We start from the raw sequence: 25920 nt of genomic DNA on the forward strand, positions 1-25920 counted from the left end.
TCAAATTAACCGGATTAATTAATTAAATTTTCATTAAACCGGAGCCCTTATGATTCTAGGCAGTAACCAGGATGTTGTTGCAGTAATTCCCTTCGAGGGTCCATCCCGGCACTGTGGAGGAAGGGCAACGTTCTCGGACAGGTGGCGTAACTGGCCCGCCACCAAGCTGCTAGAGGCCTCCCAATATGCGGGGTATGAGCAGTGTCTTAGTGGTACATTCAACAACATACTCACAAAACGTTGGTAGTGATTACGTTGCTTCAGGCTCGGCGATGCTCAAATGGGGTCGTCATATCGGAGCAGGTTTATGTGAGTTTAACAAGCCGGTGATAGAATGTTATTCTAGTCTTGGGAGCAGATAATTCCAATAGTGTTTTTGAAGTGATAGATGAAATTATATTTTATAAATATATAAAGAAGACTTATATATGTAAATATCTTATAATATATATATATATATATATCAAGCCGTCTGATCACATGATCATTTTATTTTACACTCAGCGTGATTAACGGTCGTCTGATCACATGATCAGTTTAACACATCGATTGAAAATCACGTATTAATCAGTTTATCCATAACATAGTTATCGTCAGAAATATTATCCTAGTTTAGAATGTTTTAATATTCATATAACAAAAGATCACTGTATGTAATATAATTTTCTTACGTCTTCATCCATTTGAGAAATTTTTCACTAAAATTGGTTTTATGAGAATAGTTTAAATGTAATATAGGTAAAGAAATGAATGAAAGGAAGAAGAAATGACAGGCAAAACGTTAAAATCTTTTCTCTTTTGCTTCGTTTCGTGTTTTCTTTCATCTTTTAGTGAAATAATTATTAAAGGAACTGCAGTAAATTTAAAGACAGGAAGTTAATTTTTTTTTGTCAACTAAATTCCTGTTTTTTTTTTTTTTTTTTTTCTAAACTTAACTGTTGGGAGATTTAATAATATGGATAGATTACAGTTTCCCATACTCAAAGTTCTGAGTTTTTTTACTTCAATCCATGTACTTAGTAAATAATTAAGCTTTGGTTTGCAGCATTTCGTCATCTTGCATTCTGTTAAGTCTGTAAATCAAAAATGAGTTTTTTTCCTAAAGCGGAGTTTTCCTAAACTGAGTTTTCTTCCAAAAAATGTTAAGACGGTGTTGCCAAAAAATGACTGGTGGAGATATTTTTATAGTATCTGTAATATAATCTATTGATCAGGTGAACTCTTCAAAGAGACAGAATTGTTTACTGCTTACGGTTCGTGTAACATACGTACAGTTTCTCAAAGATTCATTAAAATACAATAACATGCAGAACAATTATTAATTTAGAAGTCAAATAACAAAAATCAGCGTTATATTTTCAAATTTTCACAGTACTAGTTGCGATGATGTTACCGAACCATCATCCCCAGCTGCCAAAGTGCAAAGTTGAAATAACTGTTCATGTTATTTCTTTAATTTAACACAACGGGATTTCAACATAAATATTTTTCAGATAGGTGTTGGATTTTAAATAACTATCTGTTAATAGATATAATTTGCGTAAGATTGTGATCTAATGCAAATTATATCTATTAACAGACAGTTATTTAAAATCCAACACCAAGTTACATGGCATTCAAGATAAAGTTTAAATCCATATCACTTTTTTATTTCCCATTTCAGGAGTATTTTATTTTGAAGTTCTCAGATATTTGCATCTGCTTTTGAGGCACCAGAAATAACTTACGAGCTCTGTTTTCAACTTCTTTTTTAACTATTAATATTCATTTAAAATCTAATTTTATGAATTTCATATAGGGTGTTTCGTGACAGTTTTATAACCAAGAAACTTCATTAGTAAAGTAAAGTGAGCAAATGATAACATAGACATGTATCGTGTATCAGTACAAGGAGAAATCAGCTTACATTGTGTCTTGCATCCTCGGCTAGCAACCTAAGAATTCCGGCCTTCTTCTTGATGTCATCCGATCTCTTAGAATAGGGAATGATATGTGATGTGGAATTGCAAATGTGGGATTCTATACCTGAAATTACAAATGGAAATAAGTCTTGAATTCTGTCATATGGATGAGAAATGATATCTACAAAGGAAGAGTTCTTCATGGGAAATTATGTTGACTTCCACATATGAAACAAAACCATTTGACAACCTTACCATTGCATTAAGTACTAAGTTTAAATGAAAGAGAATACTTTAAAAAATATATTTCTGTAGTATTTGTTACAAAATTCTGGAACTAGCAAATTCAAAACGTTATTTAATATTTAGAGTAAAAAGGCAAAAAAAAAAAAAAAAAAAAATCTCTAACATTTTATATTTATGCATTGATAAAAATTAACAGTACTTTACAAAACGATTAACTTTCTGAATTTAAAACAAAAAATTAAAGAAAATTTTAAAGAAAAATTCATTCTAAAATAAAGCTTATGGGAATTTAAGTATTTTATATAAAAATAATTATATAACATTTATCAATTAATTACAGCCTTTGAACTTTTAGATTTAATGAATTTAGAATTGCAGTTTCATAATACCTCTGCAGCCAAAATATATAGCCAACATAAGAGTTTCGATTCAATGTATTTTTCTTAACTTATTGTTGCTTCAAAACCATTGTGAGACACATTTCAAAGTTCTATTCTGATTTTTTGTGATAAAATTAAATAGGCAGAATAAAATATTTCACATTAACATCAACAAAAAAGGATTTCAGACACACACAAAAAAAAATATTTTCTTTTAATTTAATTCTTTTGTGATTCAGTTTTGAAACCTAAAACAGTGCTTTCAGAAATTCAGCAAAATGAGGCTAACATTTTTAAAATGAGACATTAATATATGAAAGGGGAAAAAAACATTATCCAGAAAAAATGCAATTTGGTTAAGAGGGCTTTTCTTACACGTTGATTTCATAAAGCTGCTTGTACTTTTGAATTTAGGAAATACAACATGGTTTGATCTTTTCTACTTTGATATGGTTAGAAGATAAATCTTTCAATACATTAAAAAAGAAAATCAGTTAGTTGTATGAAATTGTTATTTTTATATAGCAGTAAATTTAATACAAATGTTTGGCAAGTATGTAAATATAAATGTATGAAGTTTATGATGTAAAATCATGTAATATAAAAGAATGAAGTTTATAATATAAAAGTATGAAGTTTATAATATAAAATTATGTAATATAAAGGTATGAAGTTTATAATGCAAAACTATGAAGTTTAAATCACCATAAATTCAGATACTCTTTCAGTCATTATTTATGATTCAACTTTGCATTAATTTATGATTAGATTTTATATTCATCGTGTATTTTTCAGTTTAAACCAAACCAATTTATTATGTCCAAAAATAAACAAGTATGTCATATGTGATATGATAATAAATTTCGATTTAATTCATGCATTTCAAAATATTACAATTTACATGTTTTATGTTAATAAAATTGTTAAGAAATTTTAGGACATAGTTTAGTATTGTCACAGGAATCTAAATACAAAACTTCATTTTAAAAAATCACAATACTGTGCAAAACTAATGGATTCAATACCTTAAATAGCTAAATTATAGAGTGTATTTGAAGGAGACAAATGCAATTGTTTGAATTTATTCCAGACACCTATAAATGTAATGTTTTCTGCTTAGTTATCTTTCATATATTTTGCTATTCAATCAGTTTTTTAAATGGTTATATCTTACTTTAGAAAAAAAAAAAAAAAAAAGCTATTTTTAAAGTTAGAGTATCCAGAGAACCAGATTTACTGATCAGATAGCCTGGCTCAATAAAAGTAGGCGGCCAGTGTAAATCTGATTCAAAATCCGGTTACGACCACGTGTTTCTGAGATTCCTTTGCCAACGCTTTATTTTTCTTCTTTTTCGAGGAGGGACCTTTAGCTGCATTCGAAATCGATCGAGTATTTTAATATATGTACGATAAATACAAGATTGTTATTGAAATTTTAATCCAGAGAACACTTGAAGAATAAAGTTAGCATACGTTTTAGTAGCTTTTGGATTATTGTACGTGTAAGAATAAGTCTGCCCTTAGTTTTCGTTATGTATTGATTATCTGTGCATATGGGTCGAATTTCATATATCAAAATGTAAGAATTTTCATTAGAGAATATTTGTTTATTTTAATAGTAAAAACCACACAAGAGTTATTTGTTTAAAAGAAAGAATATTTCTGTGGAAAACGTTCAGTGGTTCATATTTACGTTTCTCTATTAGGAAATATACACTAAGACAGTCGAGCTCGATAGCTTGCTAAACAATTGTTCTCAAACAAGCATAAGGAGAATACTGAAAGAGTATTCTAAGGTAACGAGCTTTCAAAATACCGTTTCAGCACGGGTAGAAAACCGATTATAACAGCAAGTGGTAAGAGGAGATCACAAACTAAGAAAATCACAAACTAAGAAAAGAATACTCTTAGGAGATAAAAAGAAATAAGTGCTAATGTCTCTAAATCTACAGCTTTTGCATGCCTTGTAAAATGAACTCTAGTATTTTGCTAGCAACATAATATGTTGATTTAGAATGCATAAAATTGAAGCATCGCCAGTTAATTAAAAATTTTACATAATTGTAAATCATAATTTCCCAACCTCTTTTTGGCTTTACTGCTACCTTTTCCAAGATCTTTTCTCTCAGCGCCCCTTATATTTATAATAGTGATACAGTATTAGATGTTTTCAGAATGGGCCTCGTCGGGAAGTGATTGCAAACATTTAAAAAGTTTTAGATATTTACTTTACGGGAACTGTATTATTAATTAACCCCTTGGGTACATTTGACGTCTGAGACACGTCATTCACTTTTTTTCCCCTAGGAGCGGATGACGTGTCTAAAACGTTATTTGAGGTTAGGCACAATTCTGTTCATTTCATTGTAGCTTGTGTCAGTCATAATAGAAGAGGCAATTACAGTATTTCGGTGAACATTATTTGCGATACACTGCCCCATTATGTAAAAAACAAGGAATATATTTTATGATAGTGGTAGCGAAAGTAACTTTGAGAAATCTAAAGAAGAATTGTTTAGTGATCCTGAAATTGACAATTACAATGAAATACAAAGCGAAGGTGATGAAGACGATATTGAACTAGAAAATGATGACAATTGTAATATAATATCAAGGTTTCGAAGACGCACAAGACGTCTATCGAGCAGTAATAGTGAATCTTCTCGTGAACCAGTATCAGAAGAATGGATTTGGGAAAGAGAAGAAAATGTAGCTGATATAAAAAGTTTTTCTGAAACATATGGAATTAATCCTTTGAGCCTGCGTAGACTAGGTGGTAATCCTACGCCTTTAGATGTTTTGAAAGAAGTCTTGAATGAAGATTTTTGGGACACTATAGTAGAAGAGACGAATAGATATGCCAGACAAGGGATAGAAAAAGAAGGTTGTGTAACAAAAAAAAAAAAAAAAAAAAGGTGGTTTCCTGTAAGTTTTGATGAAATGAAAGCTTATATTGCATTATGCATCTTGATGTCGCAAATGAAGAAGCCAAAACTGCATATGTATTGGTCAAAAAGATGTGCAATAAGTACTCCAATTTTTGCCAGCACTATGGCACGCGATAGTTTTTTTGATATTTCAAGCTTTCTACATTTTACGGATAATGAAAAGGAAAATAAAGATGACAGAATAAGAAAGATTAGAAATATAGTGGATTACTTAAATAATAAATTTTGTTACCTTTATACTCCTGATAGTGAAGTAGCTATTGATGAATCGCAATCAAAAATTATATCCGTTCCACATGCAAATATTTTCTCAAATAAATCCGTACCCAAGGGGTTAAAACTCCTCACGGAATTCAGAAACATAATGGCAATGCTTAAAGATTCCTCAAATTATTTATATCAATGAACCAGACAAAGATGCACAGCTTTCTGCCACAGAAAGCACAGGGAAAGCATATGCTATCTGTACATATGGAATATCGCTACAAAGTAATGGTTCTAAGTGAACGAAATTATTTTTATAATTTTGTTCACTTGGAAATTTATAACTTCGTTCCTACATGTAATTTGAATCAACATATGTGAAAGACTAACTGGCATGGTTTAATACTATCCTTGGAAAGATGCTTGATTACGATGTTCGTATAATCAAGTGTACGTTTAAATGCTCATACTAAAGGTGTTAAACCAATCAAAATTTCCATGAATGTTTTTACTGCGCGTTTGTTTCTCAGTGCCCCTTTACTACCTCTCAAACCATTGATATGCCCTAGATCTCAGTGTCCACCGATGACAGATAATGCCCACGCTGGCAAACTATATTGTAAATAACTTATATCATTGAGAATTTACTTGCACTGCAAACAGAACAGTTTTATAACTCTATTTTAATCTTGGGTTCATACGCTGTGCAATAAAGAGGTAACACTTTGTATTTGATCAATTTGACAAGATAATGTGGCTAAAAATAAGGAGCGAGGAATTACTTTAATGTAATTTCACAGTATTTCAAAACACATGATCAAATTCTAAACAGGAACCTGTTTAACCTATTTGGCACTTCATTTAATATTATACGTAAAAACAGTATCATATTAGAAATATATTATTTCTTTCAATATTCACAGAAAGAGTTGTAGGAATTTTACTCTATCGCGGAGGAGGAAAAATTAGAGTTCAAAATGATGATAAAAAAGTTGCTATTTTCAGTTCTTCCTTCCGTGAGATGAAATTCATGTCTTTTGTAGTCAATGTGTGTTCAGGGTATAATTTTCTATTAATCTAACAATATCTTGTTCGCCTTCTGAAGATGTACATTTATAATGCAAGGACATGTGAAAAGTTCTTTATGTAAAATATTCAATATGTAATTGTTCATGTGCGATTCTGTGTTTTCATCGTTTGTGTTTAATAGGATAAAAAAAAAAAAAAAAAAAAAAATTGAAAATGGACAAAAAAATTAATTCGCAGATAGAAAATTCAGTCAACAAACATTTAAACATATTTGTGCATTTCAGGATACGAACAAACTTACATGAGTTGGAGAGTAAGGTGATTTCTGTTGATCCGTATTCGGCCAGAGTCAAATCTCCCGCCAATGGTTGGGAAGGATCGTTGGGTCTCACAAGCTGGTATTTAGAAGTGTCCAGCCCCTTCTCATGGCACACCATGTTGCGCAGTTCAGCAACTTTCATCCTGGGGGAAACTCGAGCCACGGTCAGCTGGTTTCTCGGCAGATGAACCTGGACACGGAACGTCGGCTGGAAAGACAATGCTTTGCATAAGAGAAAGTGGTAATAGCAAAACAGGTGTACAGCGTTTTGTGCAGTGACTCCGGAATTGAGGGTCAATTTTGGTAGGCCACGAAACGCTTGAAGTTTACTTTTGCTATATAGTTATGCACATTTATTTATAATTGAAAACTAATGCGTAAATATTAAATAATTATTAATAATCATATGCATTATGTTATTCTTATTTCATCATTACACTGACTTTTAACACTGACTTTTAAGGCTGCTCTTTCTCTTTTGTTTCAAACATTTTGTATGCATACGGGGCGGACGTTAATTCGCATCTATATAAATATAAGTTTAAAGATATGTTGGGCCTCGAAGATAAAAATTTTGGAAACGACTACTTGAGAGAAAACAAAATAGTACTTTTTAGAATAAACAAATACGAAACTAAAGTCTAAGATTTAAAAAAGAAATTTTTATTAGAAGTTCTCCCTGTACCACATACTATGTACCACATGAGGCTTACAGAAGTAAGTATGAAACACAATACAAAATAAACAGAAGAGAAAATTGAAACAAAATTAAGAATGATTACAAAGTTTTACAATGAATTGACGAAAACTGTTAAAAGCACTTCTCTCAGAAATAAATCGGTAAAATTCTGGAGGCCAGTTAAGGTTAAAATTTTTCAGTCCCAGTTTCGAGACTTTTCTTTCGCTCTCATATTTAGGACATAGAAGAAGCACATGTTCAACATTCTCCTCGCCACTGAGGCTACAGTCACAGACAAGACTCGTGGCTCAACTTAAATCTGTTCGGATAACTTTTGAATTTATCATGGCCAGTAAGAAATTGGGTTAATTTATAGTTTGTGAAGAAGTGATGACATTACAATCTCATTTTGTTGGAAGGGGAAAATCTCTTAGTTAAGCTCCCTTTAACTATTATTTAACTTGAATTCCATAGTTCTAAACTATCATTTTAATTAAAACAATTAACATAATTTCTTATTATCATAATTCTAAACCATTTTTCTAATTTGAATATAAGCAATTTCCACCTAATGTCTTAAATTTAGCTAACTGCGAATTAAAAACAATCTGCAGGTAAGAAAGAAGAAATGCTTTCAATGCAAACAATCATACCCAAGAGTTTAAAAATTTTCACACAGGTACCTCACATAGAACGCAGGCGGTTGAATCCGTAATGAACAGCGAGAATTTTGATGTATTAGAATGCTGAAACGCCGATCCACATATATAAGAAATTTGGCAGTCGAGGTATATTTAATTCAACTTTTATTTCAGTAAACATGTTGGGCCACAATCAAGTTGGCACATTAATTGTGCCTATACCGAAAGGTTTTACATTTTAACTAAATTTGAAATAAGAAAGAAGGAAGACACTGACTACAATGCAGCTGGGCTAAAGCGTAGAAAAAGGGTGGGTTATAATCAGAGTGAAATCTTAATTCAGACTGAGTTAGTTTTGGTTTTCAATGCATTTTGACTGGATAATTAATATTGCTGTAAAATTACTATTGGTTGCTTAAGTTTTAATTCCATTTACATCATCAGAACTATGTAAGAGTCATATGACATGAATTAATCTCGAAATGAAGCAGTGCAGAAAGAGGTTACTATTTTTAGCATACAGAAGGGAATGTAAGCTGCTAATTTAATCTTTTACATATATATGTAAGCTATAAGAAAATACAATGGCTGCTTTAAAAATAATTGGCGACCTCAAAATTAGCGCTTCTAGATTTGGTGATCTCCCCCTAAATACATCTTGTAGAGCCATTAGGTTTTGTTTGGAAGCAGGAGAGATGAAAAATGAGTAATGCCCTCGCCAGGACTCGAATCACGGACCTCTTGAATGCGCGACGAGTGTGCTAACCACTACACTACGAAGGTATGCTAAAAATTCGGGAGAAATACCTTATATACTCCCCCTTTTAAAGAGCGACTGGGAATTAGGGGACCGAGTCGCCAAATCCTGGGGGTGGAGAATCATCACACACCACCCTTTTAGTTCGAGTGCCACTGTAGAGACATTAGGTTATTTCGAAACAGGAGATGTGAAAATGAGCAATGCCCTCGCCGGGACTCGAACCACGGGCCTCTCGAATACGTGCCGAGCGTGCTGACCACAACACTACGAAGGTATGCTAAGAAAGCGGGAGAAATACCTTATAATCTGTTCTCCCAAATTCGAGAATTTTCTATATTATGTAACAACCTCAAATTAACCAATCACAGATTAGCTCTACTTATACCTTAGACTTAATACAAATACTCTTGGCGCAAAAAACTACGTCATTCCTCTACTAGCTTCGGCACTGCTAATACATCACCATCGCTTCTCTTTTTAACTGACTACGTCATTTCCTTTTAAAAAGCCAATGTACATAGAAATTTATCATATTTAATTATGATTGAAGAAAAGTCTGCCAAACTAATTGGATATGTGGGAAAATAAAGACTGGTAATTTGTCGAAATTCAGTTTTGTTGCCTTCATCTGTATACCTTAACCAACAGCCATGACTGTTATCGAAAGGCGTTAAGAGTTCCAGGCTTCGACTGCGCATTCAAAATCATTACACACACACACACACACATATATATAGACATTTTTTTTATTCTTTATAAAAGTAAAGTATTCTTCAAAAAGTAAAAGTTTTGGTAAAATTATTGATTCTTAACATTATTGGCCAATTTGAGGAGTGTGCAGAAGAATGGAAATATAAGGGCTCGAAGAGACAATAAAACATGCAGCGTTAACTCATAATCTTCAAAGTAATCTTGAGATAGCATAAGCCTTTAAATTTTGCAAGAGACTACAGTGTGGAGGTTATCATAGTCTCTAATATGTGGCATTGAGGCAATATGTGGATTACAAGATAAGTTAACTCTGACCTCTATGTTCACGTATAAAAAGTCTACAAATTATTACCTCGTGAAACAACTGAAGGCCATTTTTAGCTTGTACTAAAACTAAACATCTTTTGAGACAACATGATTATTACTATATTGTAGTTCCTTAGACGGAAAGTTATTACGAACTGATCCTTGCTTCGAAGACCACAGATTCTTATTTGGAAGCTGTTATATGTCTGCTTCTTTGTATGCTTCTTCAAATTCTCTATAACATTCAAAAATTACTTTTTATAACAGCATAGTGATAAATCGAAACATTGCAGGATTAATTCTGAAAAGCAGTTAATATAATAAGATTTCAACATTACATTCAAGAGTGCTAAAGCAGTATTCACCAAGTCAGTAAAAACTAATGTAACTTCCGTTAAGAGAAAATCTTACGTCAGAAGCAAACAGTCCTATGTTATATAAAAGACAAACATTCGGGAAGCTGTCCCAGTAAAAAAGTTCGCCCGTCATGAGGAGGGGGGGGAAGGTATTGCATTGAAAAATATTAATGCCATACCAATTTTTGCAAGGTGATTCAAATTATTTTTCCTCTTGTACATACCTATATTCTAGTTTAAAAACTTGCATATATATTAAACGAATTCAATATTGTTAGTCATTTTTATTACATTCTTAGTTATGCGAAATTCATGACTGATTTAGAAATTTGTATTTAAAATCATCTTAAAATATTCCTTATGTAATAATAAGGAATTTTTAGATTATTATGCAAATGCAATCAAAATTAATTTTTTTTCAGTAACCGAGAGTAATGCCAGAAGGTAGTCGTCGTTTAGAACATGAAGACTGCAAATTTAAATAAGACTTGAGAAAACAGAACGTCTTATTATAGTTTTCGTTTTCTACCTCTGCAATAAATAGCTATATGAACAAAAAGACAAAATGAGATATTCCTCTTCGATCAGATTTTTCGGAGGAAATGAAAAATTTTTTGACTTACTTATTACGAAATTATCATTCAAGAAAATTTCCTTATGCATTTGGAAAACTATACCGCATTTAAATAAATAACTTAGAGAAATAGAAACTTAATTTAAACGTAATTTTACTGGCAAAAGTTTATTAATTTAATGTAATAACACAAGCCTATAACACTGAATAATGAGGTAGATGTCGCAAAGCTGCTTCTTAATCGTCCTGCCTTTATTTTTATTGCAATATTACTTCCTTTTAAAACGCAGCAGATAATTCACAACGCTTCGGAATACGTTTTTTTCTTTCATTTCTTTTATTTTTTATTGTCTAAGTTAATCATTACAATTTAAGCACGCAATTTTGTATTTTTGAATTGCATGTTTAAATGTAAATTGCATTCATTCTTGTATTTTAAATTGTATATATTAATTACATAGTAAGGACAGTTTTTAATGCTTTTCTTAGAAACAAAGTACGAATATTTTATGAAATCGAATTAGATTACTTTTATAGGAATCTTTGTCTAAATATTAAGAAAAAAATATTTAAAATTGTAAAACGATTCCTTTTCCTTTAAGGTGGAAAATATAATTTTTTTTTTTTTTTATTCAAATAAAAGATAAAAATGTCTTCATTATTCAGAACGTTTTTTTCGATCGGATATAATACTCGTTAAAAAATTCTGTAAAGTATTTGCAGGTTTGAACTGTATATTTATTGTGTTAAACTGACACTATTTTTATTTTCAAAAATTCCAATTATTCTTATTTAATATTAATAAATTTTAAGAAGATATTATTAAAGGCATTAATTAATCAATAGCTAGACGATTTTGATAAATTACAGGCCAGAAAAACGCGTTTAGGAAATGAATTTTTTTCAGTGGAAGTGAATAAATACAAATAGAGACAATAGTTATCATATGTTCTTGATGAATATATTCAGCTATTATTTTGATAAGATACTGTGAAATGTGCTCGAGCTTACTTCGAAAGGTCTATTTGCCAACTTGTGTGTTCTTTTCCCATGATTTTCGATGGAGTCTTTTTTAGGCACAATGCAGATGGTGTTAGTATCCAGGGACCCAATAGGAGTACTTGGTTTGTAGTGAAGACTACCACTCTCTTTGCCACCGTCCCTAAAGACATGGATGACATGACCTGCAGGACTAATCTTTGTGGCCGAGGCGGCTTGGACGAGGAGATCCATCATCGGAGTCCTACACAGAAAACTAAGTTGTGGTAATTATGCTCGTTGTGACATTGCTTCATTAATTATACTGAATGAGGATAAAAAATTGTAACTACGGATGTTATTATATTTATCAACTACAAATTCCGTTAAATATATATATACATCTACCATCTCATGAATGTGTATGGAGCCATTAAAAATGTAATGTGAAAGTTCCGTTCCATTTGCTGATAATAGCAATTTTTTGAGCCATCCTTTAGTATAGCCCACCCAGAATTTTCACCAAAAAATATCGTCAAGCATGGCGATAAATGTTCGGATGTGGCAACCCATACTGGAGTACGAGCATGTAATAACCCATACCATATGGCAAACACGATGCAATTGCAATGTAAACAACAGTAAATTTCTAGTACTTTCTGCTGCTCCTGGAAAGCAATAAGAGGACGGTGACGAACTATCGTTCACTACCTTTTAGTTCGGGCGCCACTTGCAGAGAATTTTTCCAAGGAAGGAAATCGAAAAAAATCCACAATGTTCTCGCCGGGATTCGAACTACGAAAATCCCGAATACACGTCGAGCGTGTTTCCAGTTACACCACGAAAACAAGCGAGAAGTAGGAAGAAAATATTTTATACATTAATAAGTCGAACAAAATATTAAAAACTGTATTTATTGCTTTTAAACCGCTTATTTGCTATTCAATAACCTTGCAGATTAAGTTTGAAAGAAACCCAGGCTTTACCGAATGGGAACACAATAATAATAAAGACAGAAAAGATAAAATTCTTTATTTTTCGACCACTGCAACATATTGCTTTCATACAGCCGAGTTTGTTAATTAAATGTGGAAGATAAATATCTCACATTTTTCGGAATGGCAACAGTCAGCCCGAAATAAAAATGTTTTATCTCGAATAGTGTTGTTTGTTCATCAAAATTTCACTAAAGTTTCACAAAATACGAAATAAATAATAAAATTAATTCTAAATTCAAAATTTGAGCTTCAAGGTGACATATTCGGACTGCGTTATTCAAAATTTGATGGCTCTAGGTACGTCGGTTTTCATACATACGTACACGCAGATTCGTTATTTAATTTCTTTAAAAATAATACAGGGCGATAATATTTTGTGGCAACAACTTGAAAAGTAATCCACCGTTTAAAGAGAACCAACGTAAAATTCCATTTAGAGATTAATAGCCCCTTTTGGGCTAAAGCAGAACAATAAAAATCATTAGAAATGAAGTAACTGAATTAGAAATGGCGTTAAAGTACAATATTTACAAAAGGACTTAAATAATGCCATTGAGATTTCATTTATTTTTACATTTGAGCAATTTAGCTTTAACGGATGATCTAGCAATGTCTTTATATTCCGGATACGTATAACCTAAATACGTATTGTTGTGGATATAAAATAGTCCCAAATACTAGAATATCATTTGTTGTCACTGTTGTCATTCATTACGCACCTTTTCTATTTCTTTTTTGTATTATACGTGAATTGTTTTGCACTGATCATTAATGGTAATAATTTTTCTTTACTTTAGGAATAAACAAACCTAACAGATATTTTTTTCTGTAGAAGTACCAGTTATTTGGGAACTGACTTATAATTAGTAAGTGATCTGTCGCTATTCCCTGTAGAATAAATAATAACCTTATCTAAATCTTCAATTTACAGTCTTTAAAATATCTAAAAACTGGTAATTATTTGTAAGCATTTAGTACTATTAATATTTGATCTTAAAAGATGTTCTAAAGATTTACAAGTTTTATTCCTTAGGCACCAGTGGTGCGTACCTTTTACAAACCCTTGCTGTTTGTACTTTTTTTGAGAAATTTCTGTTTTTACAGTATTTCAGAACCTCAGTTGACTGAACAAGTTTCCACATCAAAAACTGAGAAATTCTGTTTGAGAACACTAAAAATAAAATATTTTCCAGAACAGCTTCTGCCTATTATACATCTTCAGAAAAAGTTAAATCATACTTTTAGAAAGCAAACCACGTTTGAAAAAATATTAAGCATTATATTTACCCGAGTGATACGCTTTATACGCTTTATATTTACCAAAGTGATAGGCTGCTCACTATCCCATAACAACCCACGAGATAAATGCTCTTAATTTTTTACCGATAAAATCTAGTGAATATTTCTTAAAAGTCTTTGGATATGAAACAGAATGGGTGTCTAATGACTACGCAACTGATAAAGCTATTTATTAACCACGCAGATTTTGTCAAGGCTTGCTAACTTGAAACGGAGAGAGAACTTCTTATCAATGAAGAGCTACTGATAACATGATACTGAAGTTATTGACAACTTTTTCCAAATATCTGTGAAGTTCCGTAAACCAGGTATTTCTTCATAATCTTACTCAATAAGGAGAAAATTATTTAATTATAAATGCACACACAAAATGAAATTAAGAAGGTGTAAGTAACATGAACTACTGACTGAAGCCTTACCTTCTTTCGACTGTAAGCCGGACTTGTCTTCCGTCCGGCAGTATGACGTCCAGATCCATCCGACCCTCGAGGAGTTCATTGATGGCGCAATCATCGCCTGCGTTATGATATGCGTTGGACATGGCCTGTGTTTTCTGCTGTTGTTGCTGGTGCTGTTGCTGGTGGCAACGGCTAAAACGGAAAAGAATCACATTAATTCAGACCGTAGTTTATAAAGCAACAGAAAAGTTTTGAAGCATTAGAAGGTGGAGTGCAATAGTCTTACATCGAAGTGACTCGATGAAAATTTTACAAAAATCTCACACGTTTTACTTAGCGCATTTATAAAACTGAGAAACACACTAAAGGCAAAAATACTCTTTTTATGTACATATATGTTTCTCTTTACTGAAAACATAATCTCTCCCCCCCCCCAGAAAACAGGAAAAAATTCAAACGGGGAGACACTTGCTGGAATGAAAGTGAGGTTCCGTCTCCGAATGATGAATTGCTTAGAAATGTAATACTTTTTTTAAAAAATTAATTTTTTACCTTTTCTATTAATTATAAATTGATTAAATTATTAAATTTTCTATTGATTATATCTGGTGCAATTTTCTCTCCCCCCCCCCAACAACAGAATAATTAGTGATAAAATCATAGTAAGTTACAATATTGTGAACGGTATTGATTTTTTATTAAGCTAATCATTTGTTTTTTACGCTTTTTAGGCACATATACAAATGTATAATAAATTGAAATGAATTTTTTGTTGTGAAATTAAAAAAAAAATATTTTATAAATAACTGATAAGCTATTTTAAGACATAAATATTACGCTTAAGGACATAAATTTTACGAAATAAATATAGAAAATAATTTTAAGGCATAAATATTACTCTAACATAACATAACAACTTCAAACGAAATTACGGACTTCCATCCAAACATACGGACATACGGACTTCCAAATATACGGACTTCCATCTGATTGGTGTCCTGGAAAAGAACATCACAGCTTTTGAGTTGGCTGATTACTTATTTCCAAAATTAACTATAATAAATTACCCAAAGATTTATCTCTACCTTATCTTTCATGATGCGGTAACAAACTGTTACATAGTAAATAAACAATATTTTGTATTTGGCAGTGGCAACATATTGCTTTTAAATCATTGAGTTCTTTTATTAAATTTAAAACACGAATATCTTAAGTTTCGACGGGTGGCAACACACTTGTCGTGTTGCCATAATATATCGCATAATCAGAGCTAACAGTGTTGTCACACACTGTTTGCTCTGATTATGCGATACCTACATACAAATTTTTCATTGTTTAATAGTAGAGATTATTATTATTATTTAAAGTTTAAATTTGTGAGATGCAAAAAGTTCAATAATATTTTTCAATGATTTCTGATGAAAATTATTGGAAAAGATCTGTGATGAGAGGAAATTGTTTATTTACACCATATCCTTAACCTTAAGCTACGGTACACAGAATAAGATAACTTCGAAATATTTTGATTCTCTAGCGTGTATTTTTTGCCCTCATAACCCCATTTTACTCAGTTACATTTACAACTGATAACTTCATTTCGTAAAACCTGTCTACCAGATGCATTGTTTTGACATAAAAATACCGACATTTAGTTTTTATATCGTGAGTTTTCTGATTAAAATTGAAACATAAATATCTTACGCTTTAGTAAATGGCTTCACAAAACTTTTATATAGTTGACTTTTTAATCATAAGTTTCTTAAATTCACATAAAAAAGGAAATAAATAAAAACAACAACCAGAAAAAATATGAAAGGTTACAGATTTTAAATTATGTCCAAAGGCACTTTTTTTAACGTTTTGTGTGTTACCATTCCTGGTGAATGTTTGAATAAAATATGAATAAAATCTGAAAGCTTTCAGATTTTACATTACGCCCACAGGGGCGCTTTTTTTTTTAACGTTCTGTGTGTTACGTTTATTTATTAAATATCAAGTTATTCGAACTTAAACCATAAAATTTCAATTCAGAAATATTGCAAAATAATTTTAAAATGAGTTTATCTTTAGAATTTCCGATACACAGTTCCGCGCGTTGGAGATAAAAAGGGATTTTTTTTTTCTCTCGTAGAGTGTTGCCATTGCTCGCTTTTAAATCGTTGAGTTTGTTAATCAAATATTCGTTATAGTTTTACAAAGTAGGAAATCTATAATAAAACAAATTCCAAATTTCAAATTTGGTCTTCCACATTGCCCATATTCGTAGAGTATTACGTCATTCAAAATTCGATGGCTCTATGTACCGTTGTTTTATCACAATGCGAGAAATAGACATACATTTATGGAGATTTTTCATTATTTAATCTCTTCAAATATAATGCAGGACTCTATCATTTGGTGGCAACAGTTTGAAAAGTGAGACGGACATTTATATTGAACCAACGCAAAATCGCAAAACGAAAACAATAGCCCTTCAGGGACCAAAGCCCTCTGGACTAATAAATTCGAAATTCAAAATTCGGGCTTCTAGGTGCTCATGTTCGGGAGCAGGACTACGCGTATTCAAAATTTGGTGGTTCTAGGTACCTCTGCTTTTCTACACTGCTATTAAATTTGAAAAAACATAAAGATATTGCGTCTTTCTCATTGGCAACACACTTCTTTAATATAACTGAGATTTCTGATTAAATTTGAAACATAAATGTCTTAACAGTGTGGCAACACGAAGAATTTAAATCTCTGTTTTTTAATCAAGAATTCCTTAAATTTTCACAAAATATGAAATAAATGAAACACAAATTCGAGCTTCGGCTTCGAGTTGCATGTGTTCGGGTGGAGAACGATATGTATTCAAAATCTGTTGGCTCTGATTATGCGATACCTACATACAAATTTTTCATTGTTTAACAGTAGATATTATTATTATTATTTAAAGTTTAAATTTGTGAGATGCAAAAAGGTCAATAATATTTTTCAATGATTTCTGATGAAAATTATTGAAAAAGATCTGTGATGAGAGGAAAATTGTTTATTTACACCGTATCCTTAACCTTAAGCTACGGTACACAGAATAAGATAACTTCGAAATATTTTGATGCTCTAGCGTGTATTTTTTGCCCTCATAACCCCATTTTACTCAGTTACATTTACAACTGATAACTTCATTCCCCAAAACCTGCCTACCAGATGCATTGTGTTGACATAAAAATACCGACATTTAGTTTTTCTCTTCCAAGTAGTGTTCTTGTTTCATGTGTACATTAAATTATAGTAATATTGAGAAGTTTTGATATCAAAGTTAAGGAATAAATAGAATTCTCAGCATCTATTGTAAAAGTAGAAAGTAAAAAAAAAAAAAAAAAAATAAGTATGTATCAGAATATAGTTTGCCGAGTGAGTATTTGTAGCATGGAATATAAGAAATGTACTTTGATAGAATTTATTACATTATTTATTTATATTGAAATTTTATCACTTCAAATCATGAGTATATTAGCAACTAAAAATTAAATCTTTTCATTTAAAAACGCATCGTTGTTAGCAACTGTACGATAGCTTAAAAACTCGAGCGTGTTTCCGAAGAAAGTGCCAACATTCGGTAAATGTTATTCGATTATTTCAGGAATTCTCGAAATTTTTAATTTGGAAGATTATATTTTGACCTCTCAGTAAAGATCTTAAAGGATGCGTGATGTTGTTGTCGTATCTCATTTGTCTGACATGACAATGGTTTCAAAACAAACCTGTTACAGTTTATGTTACTGAGCACGAGAAGGCGTGGCTTTTTTATTTTTATGCTCGTTATATTGTTTTACCTCATTGCGGATTTTTGATAAAAATGCAGTGGCAAAAAAAGTAAAATGATGAACGTTCAAATGTAAACAGGATTTGTTGCAAATATAGTTGTAAAAATAAAGTTTTGCGTGAAAACGAAAATGACAAAGAATTCCAAACATCTTGTAAAATCCTCAAGAAAGGTAAGCAAAAGATTATTTATCAAATACTAAAAATAAGAACAAGAAAAAGTACGATAAATTTCTACAAAGCCCACGAATATTATCGTGGCAATTTTTGCGCCTGTCGTTTGGCATGAGCCTTGAATACCATGCGGGTGACAGCTCAGTTCCGCCTTAATTTTGAGGAAAAGTACGCCGGGGAACGAGTCCAAGGGTCTCTCACCCCTCTCCTACTACCACCAAATCACTAGAGGACTTTCTGCTTGCCATATATTTAGAGTGCTCACCATGCTGCACAAACGCTATACAACATCCATGTCTTCTCCGGGTATTGAATTCAGACCCTTTGGTACGGTAGTTAAGAGTCGCTAACCACTATTCCATTGGGTGGCAAAATCCGTGGTGACTAAACAGTTTAACCATTAAACCAGGATATGCGAGAGCAATTTAATTCTAAATAACAGGATTAATAAATAAATCTTTAAATTTTGGAAAGATTTCTGGTCAATAAGTATTATTATCGTATATTCGCACGTGTCAAAAACTGCAAGAAAATCGCCCTGGTAGAAAGCAGTTAAAAAGCATTTTTGAGATTTGATCCCAACGAATATATAAGAAAACCTATTTAAACGAACCCTTTTAAAAATTCATTTCTAGCGGCATCACATTGCCGGATTAAATAAAGTGAAAGACCGATTTTAATATGATAACACTTTTGTTTGGGGAGGGACTATCTTAAGTTCCGTAAGAGAATAACTTTCCACAATTTTTGAATTCTTAACTTAAATATTCTTAAATTAATTAGCACTGAAATCAGACCATATGACTGAATGGATATATAATTCGTATATGACTGGTGGTTCGGTCCGGGTTTCGAATCCCGAACGGCTTGGTTGTTTTCCCCGTGTGTAATGCGTATTCCTTAGGATGTCCTCTACAAAAGCATCCCTCCTGTCAGGCAGATAGCTCTCAAGTGATTTGCGATAGCTAAATAAACCATACTAAGACTAGAGTTAACAATATCCACGTGGAAAAAGAAAGCTTCATTTCCAATTTCAGTCAACGAAAAATGAAAAATCATAAAATTGTGAAAAACCCGAAAGCTTAAAATCAAAAACTTCACTCTTACTTTTGTCGATATTTTTTACTGTCTCTTAATGTTTCTTCATTAGTGCTTTCTAATGCGACAGATGGACAAGCAAGAAAGTTACGCACTGCTTCTGCGCATTGTGTGTAGCAAATCCCCCAAATAACTGCAGTTAGCATGAAACATATCACAAACTAGAAGAAAAAGCGGAAGTTCAGAATGGGAGAGCGTCGGAAGTTTCCGAACCATGTCCACTTAACGTGCTCGAGAATCTAGATTTAGGTGCTCTTCTAAGGACAGCACCGTTCCGCGCACTGCCTGAAACAATAAGATGAAATCTTCGGTTTGCACTTAAAAATCTGAGAGGTCATGTTTAATCTCTTTTTGACCATTCAGAAAGAAACTGCTAGAGGTAAGATTTCACATGAATCATGCTTCCGTTTTTACCGTAAATCAACGCCCAAGTACTTTTCATTTCATGAAGCTTTGCAGAAGTAAAATTGTTATGGTTAGCCAAAAACACATATCTTGCACTAAACTTAAGCAATACTCGCATAAAGCAAACCGTCATAAATTTTTCTTAATGTTTTATGCGGGTTACTGTCATTTCTTTTATTATTTTTAACATAAAAGAAAAACTGTGCATATTATCTCATTTAAAGGAGTTTTATTTTCGCAAGAAACGCACACAGTACTTACAAATGTAATAATTCTAGAACGTGCATAGTCTGAAATTTTTCTCCACCGAGATTTAGACAAGAATGCATGTTTCGAGCATATTTCATTTGTTCCTTTTCAGATGAATTTGTTGAGATGTTTTTGTTTCTGAACAAAAGTAAGATTTGTAGAGAAGTACAAAATTTTGCGCGAGTTACAGTGAATCCTTTCTCAGACGACTATATACCTTCTCAGAGAATTTCATTCTTCTTGTAGAAGTAATCATTTTAGATAGGTTTTGTTCAATACTAATATGTACATGAGTTTTCCAAAATACTAGCCACTTTAGGAAGTGGTCTTCTACGAGAGGGTTTTCGCTTTGAGAGAGTTTGTAGTGTTTCTATTGTAACTGGAAGCTAAATCCTGTAAACCATGTTAAACAATATCGAATTATCACTACGCCTTAAATAACTCATAAAATACGGAAAAAGAAATAAAATAATCTTTTTTTATTTAGTCTTATGTAGCAGAACAGACAAAATTCTGCTATAGTCTTCAGTCACTTGTAGGTATTTAAATTAGTATAACAGACAATTAAATTATAAAGTTGATAAGAAAGTCTAAGATTACACATTAAGTAGACTAATAAGAGATTTTTTAACGGCGCGTATCTAAAATATATGCTAACGAGAATTCTAAAGCCGAGATAATAGCATTTAATCACAGCTGGCAAAAAATACTAAGCAAGACGCGATTACCAGAAATCTCTATTATCTAAAGATTTAAAATTCTCAACTTAAATGCACTCAAGTTAATTTGCTTTTTAGTGAAGAATGCGGAAAAAGGAAGTTATAGTAAAGACTTAAATTATAACAACTGGTTAGTTAGCATAATATACTTTACAAGTTTATTGTATTCATACCTTAATTTTAAAATCCTTTAAAGCTTCTGCTCAAATCCGCTAAATGGAAATGATAACAATTAGAACTAAAAACTCAAACTCTGCCCATTTAAATTAATAGCATGATTCTATTCAAAAAAGACATGGAAGGGTAAACTCCTCCCTTGACGCGTGTTTTTGAAACACGTGTAATTGATAACTATAAACTAAATTCTAAATGCTGAACAGAAGACTTAAATATATGCAATTACTTTTGCATAATGGAATCATGCTAAGAGAAACTGTCTTAGAAAGTGAAATGAATTAATGTGTTTACTACCGTGATTCACGCACATATTTTAAGCATAGTTTTGTAAGCTACTAGACGGATGCTTGATTTGAGCAAAGAAAGCAGTCAGTGTTTGATACTGCTTTCTTTAGTGGTGTACACTGAATATCGAAACTGTGAAAACCTTATAGCGCTGTCCAGTTTTATCTGATATTTTACCTTTTTTAGTTTGAATCCTAATATATAGTTTGAATGCTTACTTATAGCCAATATGAAATATACAATCGTGTCCACAAAAGCCCTTTATTGTAGCAACCATTGGTTGCAGATATATACTTCAAGTTAAAGTGGCGCAATGATTTATATTTTGACATTTTTACTTTTGTATGAAGTATTGTAACCATAAAAAACTTCGAGTATCGTATTTCACTGGAAATATTCGTTTTGACAATTTTTTTGAGTGATGTCTGAATGTTCATTCATTTTTCGAAAACGGATGGTAAATTCGATTTTTTTTGGGGGGGTAATATGTTTACGTACGTGCGTACGAAAGTATCTCGAGTAATTCAAAAAAGGTTAGTGGTAGAACTTTGAAATTTTGTATATGGGACTGCTACAACATCTCGTTGTGCATCTCTGTTTTATATTGCAACGGCAATACAAAACGTATGCTTATACATCCATCCGTCATACCTGATTTAAAATACCCCTTTATCGGGGTTACCCCTTATACTTCAAGTTACAGAAATGTTTTGAATGACGAAAATATTCATGTCTGGCCAATCTCAAAATTAAATAAATAAATAAAAACTAATTTTCGACAAATAACGAAATCTAGCATTTAATATAGTTTCGTGGCTCCTATACTGCTATTTATTTGGGGAAGTTTTATATTCGTTATGAAAAAATAAAATTACAAGAAGTTTGACTTCCGTTTTAACCGGGCTATTTAATTTCAAAATTTGCAATTTTTGATGTCCTTTTCGACTTGCCTCCAGGAATCAGTTACTAAGATTAGAATAATTCGAAGAAATAAGTTTAAATGAAGTACAGCATGTATGTGTGTATAATTTAACAGGCTGTACAAAGAAGTCGTGGCCACATCAATTCTTTTTTTAATTTAAAAATACGAAAACTTAAATTTTTCCACCTTTCAAAGCATTAAGGACTTGAAAATACGAGGCGTATTCGGAAACTAAGTACCGTTTTGGAAAAAAAAAAAAAAAAGTAAAACAAATTTTCGAATTTAATTTTATTTTTACATGAAAATACATGTCTTAAACTATTTTTCAACATAGTTTCCGACAATGATCAAACACTTGTCATAGCGAGTGACCAGTTTTTGTATACGTCAAAGAAACTTCCCGCCAGTTTCGATAACCACGACTCCACAGCATTTTTCGTGTCATCGTCAGATCCAAAGCGCTTGCCACCAAGCTTGCGCTTCATGTGCAGGAATAAGTGGTAGTCAGACGGCGCCAAGTCCGGAGTGTACGGCGGGTGATCGAACTGCTCCCAATGAAACTGTCGAATTAACGATTGAGTGACAGCAGCAGTATGGGGCCGAGCATTGTCGTGGAGCAACACAATTCCTTTACTGAGCATTCCTCTTCGTTTGTTTTGAATGGCACGCCTTAGTTTTGTTAAAGTCTCACAATGTCGTGCCGCATTAATGGTTTCACCTCTGGGAAGAAATTCAGTAAGCAAAACGCCTTTCCTATCCCAGAAGACAGTGCACATGAATTTTTGTGATGACATTGTCACTTTGAACTTTTGTTTTTTCGGAGAATGAGTGTGTCTCCACTCCATCGATTGTTGTTTCGATTCTGGTGTGAAATGACACACACCCAAGTTTCATCACCTGTCACAATTTGGTTTAAAAAGTTTTCTCCCTCATCACTGTACCGCGTGAGAAATGCCAGGTCACTACCAAGTGGCTTTGTTTTGTGAACATCGGTGAGCATTTTTGGAACCCATCGGGAACACAGTTTGCGATAATTCAAGCGGTCAGAGATAATTTCGAACAAAACAGTACGTGAAATTTGTGGAAATGCCTCTGAAAGAGTTGTCATTGTGAAGCGTCTATTCTCATGAATTGTTTCATCAACTTTCCTTACCAAATCATCGGTGACAACAGAAGGCCGACCACTCCGAGCCTCGGCGTGGACATTTGTTCGACCTGCATTAAACATTCTTACCCACTTTCTCACCATTCCATCACTTATCGCGTATTCACCGTAAACTTCTGTCACTTTGTAAGGATCTTAAGTTTTACTAACGTTCATTTTTATTTTAAATCTTTACTATCACTTCTTATTTTCTACTTCCGGCCAGAATTATAAGCGTTAAGGTTTTTATGCAAAGTTGTCTGGCGAACGCCAAGTATTTAAGTTGTGGTTTTTTGCCAAGCGAGAGAGAGGAAGCAGTTGAGTCAAAGCAGGCCGCTTACCTTAGAAGTTACGCAGTTGCTGTTTGCCTTCCAGGCCAGAGGTTTTAATCCTCTTGATAAATTTAAACGTATTGTAGTGTTCACAGTTCTCTGTACTACATACGCTTCCTGTTAATATAAGGCCAATCTTCCACGTTTGTTATTCTAAAGTTAAATTAGAGTTTAGTTTTATCTTTATACTTTTACGTTTTGACCCCAAGTAGCGGGTCGGTGTATTCCGAAGTACGGAAGTCATTGTAAATAGAGAAAAATAAAGGGTTTAGTATACCCTTCTTGTGTATCCTGTTTACTTCCCACAGTTTTGAATATAGCTTTAGTAAGCTCTCTGTTCCGAGTCAGGTCCTTGCATGTTCCCGAAGAAGGTGAGAAGAAACATTGAACCTGATAACTTGACGATAAATTTCGCCCGGTTTAACATTCCTCGCGTTCAAAAATTTAATCACGGCACGAATCTCACAGTCAGCGGGAGAACTAGTTGTCTTAAACATTTTGAATGTGCACAGCAAACTGAAAACACAACATAGAGCAACCAAAATGGCAACAATTGAAAGTCAGTGAACAAGAAAGACTAGTGCGCATGCGCGAGACGCCTACCACAACGCGGCGACGGCGCTAGAATGAAACGGTACTTAGTTTCCGGATACGCTACGTATGTATCTACAACCGACGGATATTAAAATAAAGGCGAATAAATCCTTTATTTTATACATCTCATACACATTATTTCTACTTCTGTTACTTCCTTGTAGTATCAATGAAGTATTATCAATTGAAATATAAATGGTTAAATTGCTATCATTAAAATTAAGGTCAGCGCATTTAAGTTTTTTATTTTTTTGAGCAAGAAACATGAAAAACGAACAGTTCCTCGACCAGACTCGAACTCTGGACATTCCGTTTGTTAGCCGGGACATATGCTTTCAAATTACACCACGAAAGCACGCGGTAAGGAAGGACAAATTGCCTTATAGACTCTACACGTCTACCTCCCAACTCAAGTGGCACAGAACATTCTTGTTATTGCTAAGAACATCATTCCTTTTTCTAGGCTTACATTTCTATTTAAGAAGATCTGAAGTGTACTCTAACGTAGCCAGAATGAGCTTTTTTTTTTTTTTTTTTTTTTTTTTTTTTTTTTTTTTTTTTTATTAAATATAGCTTTAGTATTTACAGAAATATTTACTTCATTTTACAGTAAAAATACGAAGTTGGAATATTTTTTGCAAAAAATGAGAAAGAAAGGTACGCGTTCTTATCTTCTTCCAAATTCCAGACACTGCATCTTGGTTAATACTCACACCCCTAGCCAGAATGTTTCAGAAAGGGTCCCTTATGTATTTGCAGTGAGCACAAATTGCCAACAAGTAAAGCTAAATTACGATTAACCATTGAAAATTAAATGGGGTTCATGGTAGTCCAAAGCAGGAATGTCCCGTTTCTTGTCAACAATAAATATTCTTAAGAGAAGTTGTTTATCGTAATATATCAGCTAAATTTGTTAGGGTCAAGTTCTGTCAACTAGTTGAACTTCACAATTCAAATTCAAGGGGCAAATTTTTCAGGATGTTAACTGCAGGAAATATTCAAAGGTGAAAATGTAATTTTAATTCCAAGATAAAAATTCAAGAACGCGAATTATTACTACAGATGAGATATTTATTAAAATAATTAATGCTTTTATGATTTAATTTTTTAAATTCTGATTAATATTAATAGCAGTTTTGAAATTACCGAGGGGGAAACAGAAATCTGATGATTTGGAGACTGAAACCAGTTGGTTGAAATGAAATCCAAATATTAGTTACACAAAGAAGTATGTGTAAATGTCATTTATTATAACAATGCTATTCTTGTCTGCAGTCTATTGCTTTTTGA

The 25920-nt window shown here is 32.5% G+C and overlaps 1 protein-coding gene across 4 annotated transcripts in view; it reads right to left on the reverse strand.

The window, feature by feature from the left end:
- Positions 1-25920, reverse strand: part of LOC118196536 (uncharacterized) — a 248138-nt gene that overhangs the window by 58404 nt on the left and 163814 nt on the right. For all 4 annotated transcript variants that reach the window (XM_085816934.1, XM_085816935.1, XM_085816936.1 and 1 more), the window contains exons 2-5: positions 14749-14919; positions 12066-12297; positions 7010-7235; positions 1907-2025 (exon numbers count right to left, since the gene is read on the reverse strand). In XM_085816934.1, the coding sequence (XP_085673060.1) occupies positions 1907-2025; positions 7010-7235; positions 12066-12297; positions 14749-14919 (748 nt within the window). The remainder of the gene's footprint in view (positions 1-1906; positions 2026-7009; positions 7236-12065; positions 12298-14748; positions 14920-25920) is intronic.

This window comes from Stegodyphus dumicola, chromosome 5 (genome assembly GCF_044657685.1).
Source record: "Stegodyphus dumicola isolate Sdum_Otavi_A_Nest chromosome 5, ASM4465768v1".
Classification (NCBI taxonomy): Eukaryota; Metazoa; Arthropoda; class Arachnida; order Araneae; family Eresidae; genus Stegodyphus; species Stegodyphus dumicola.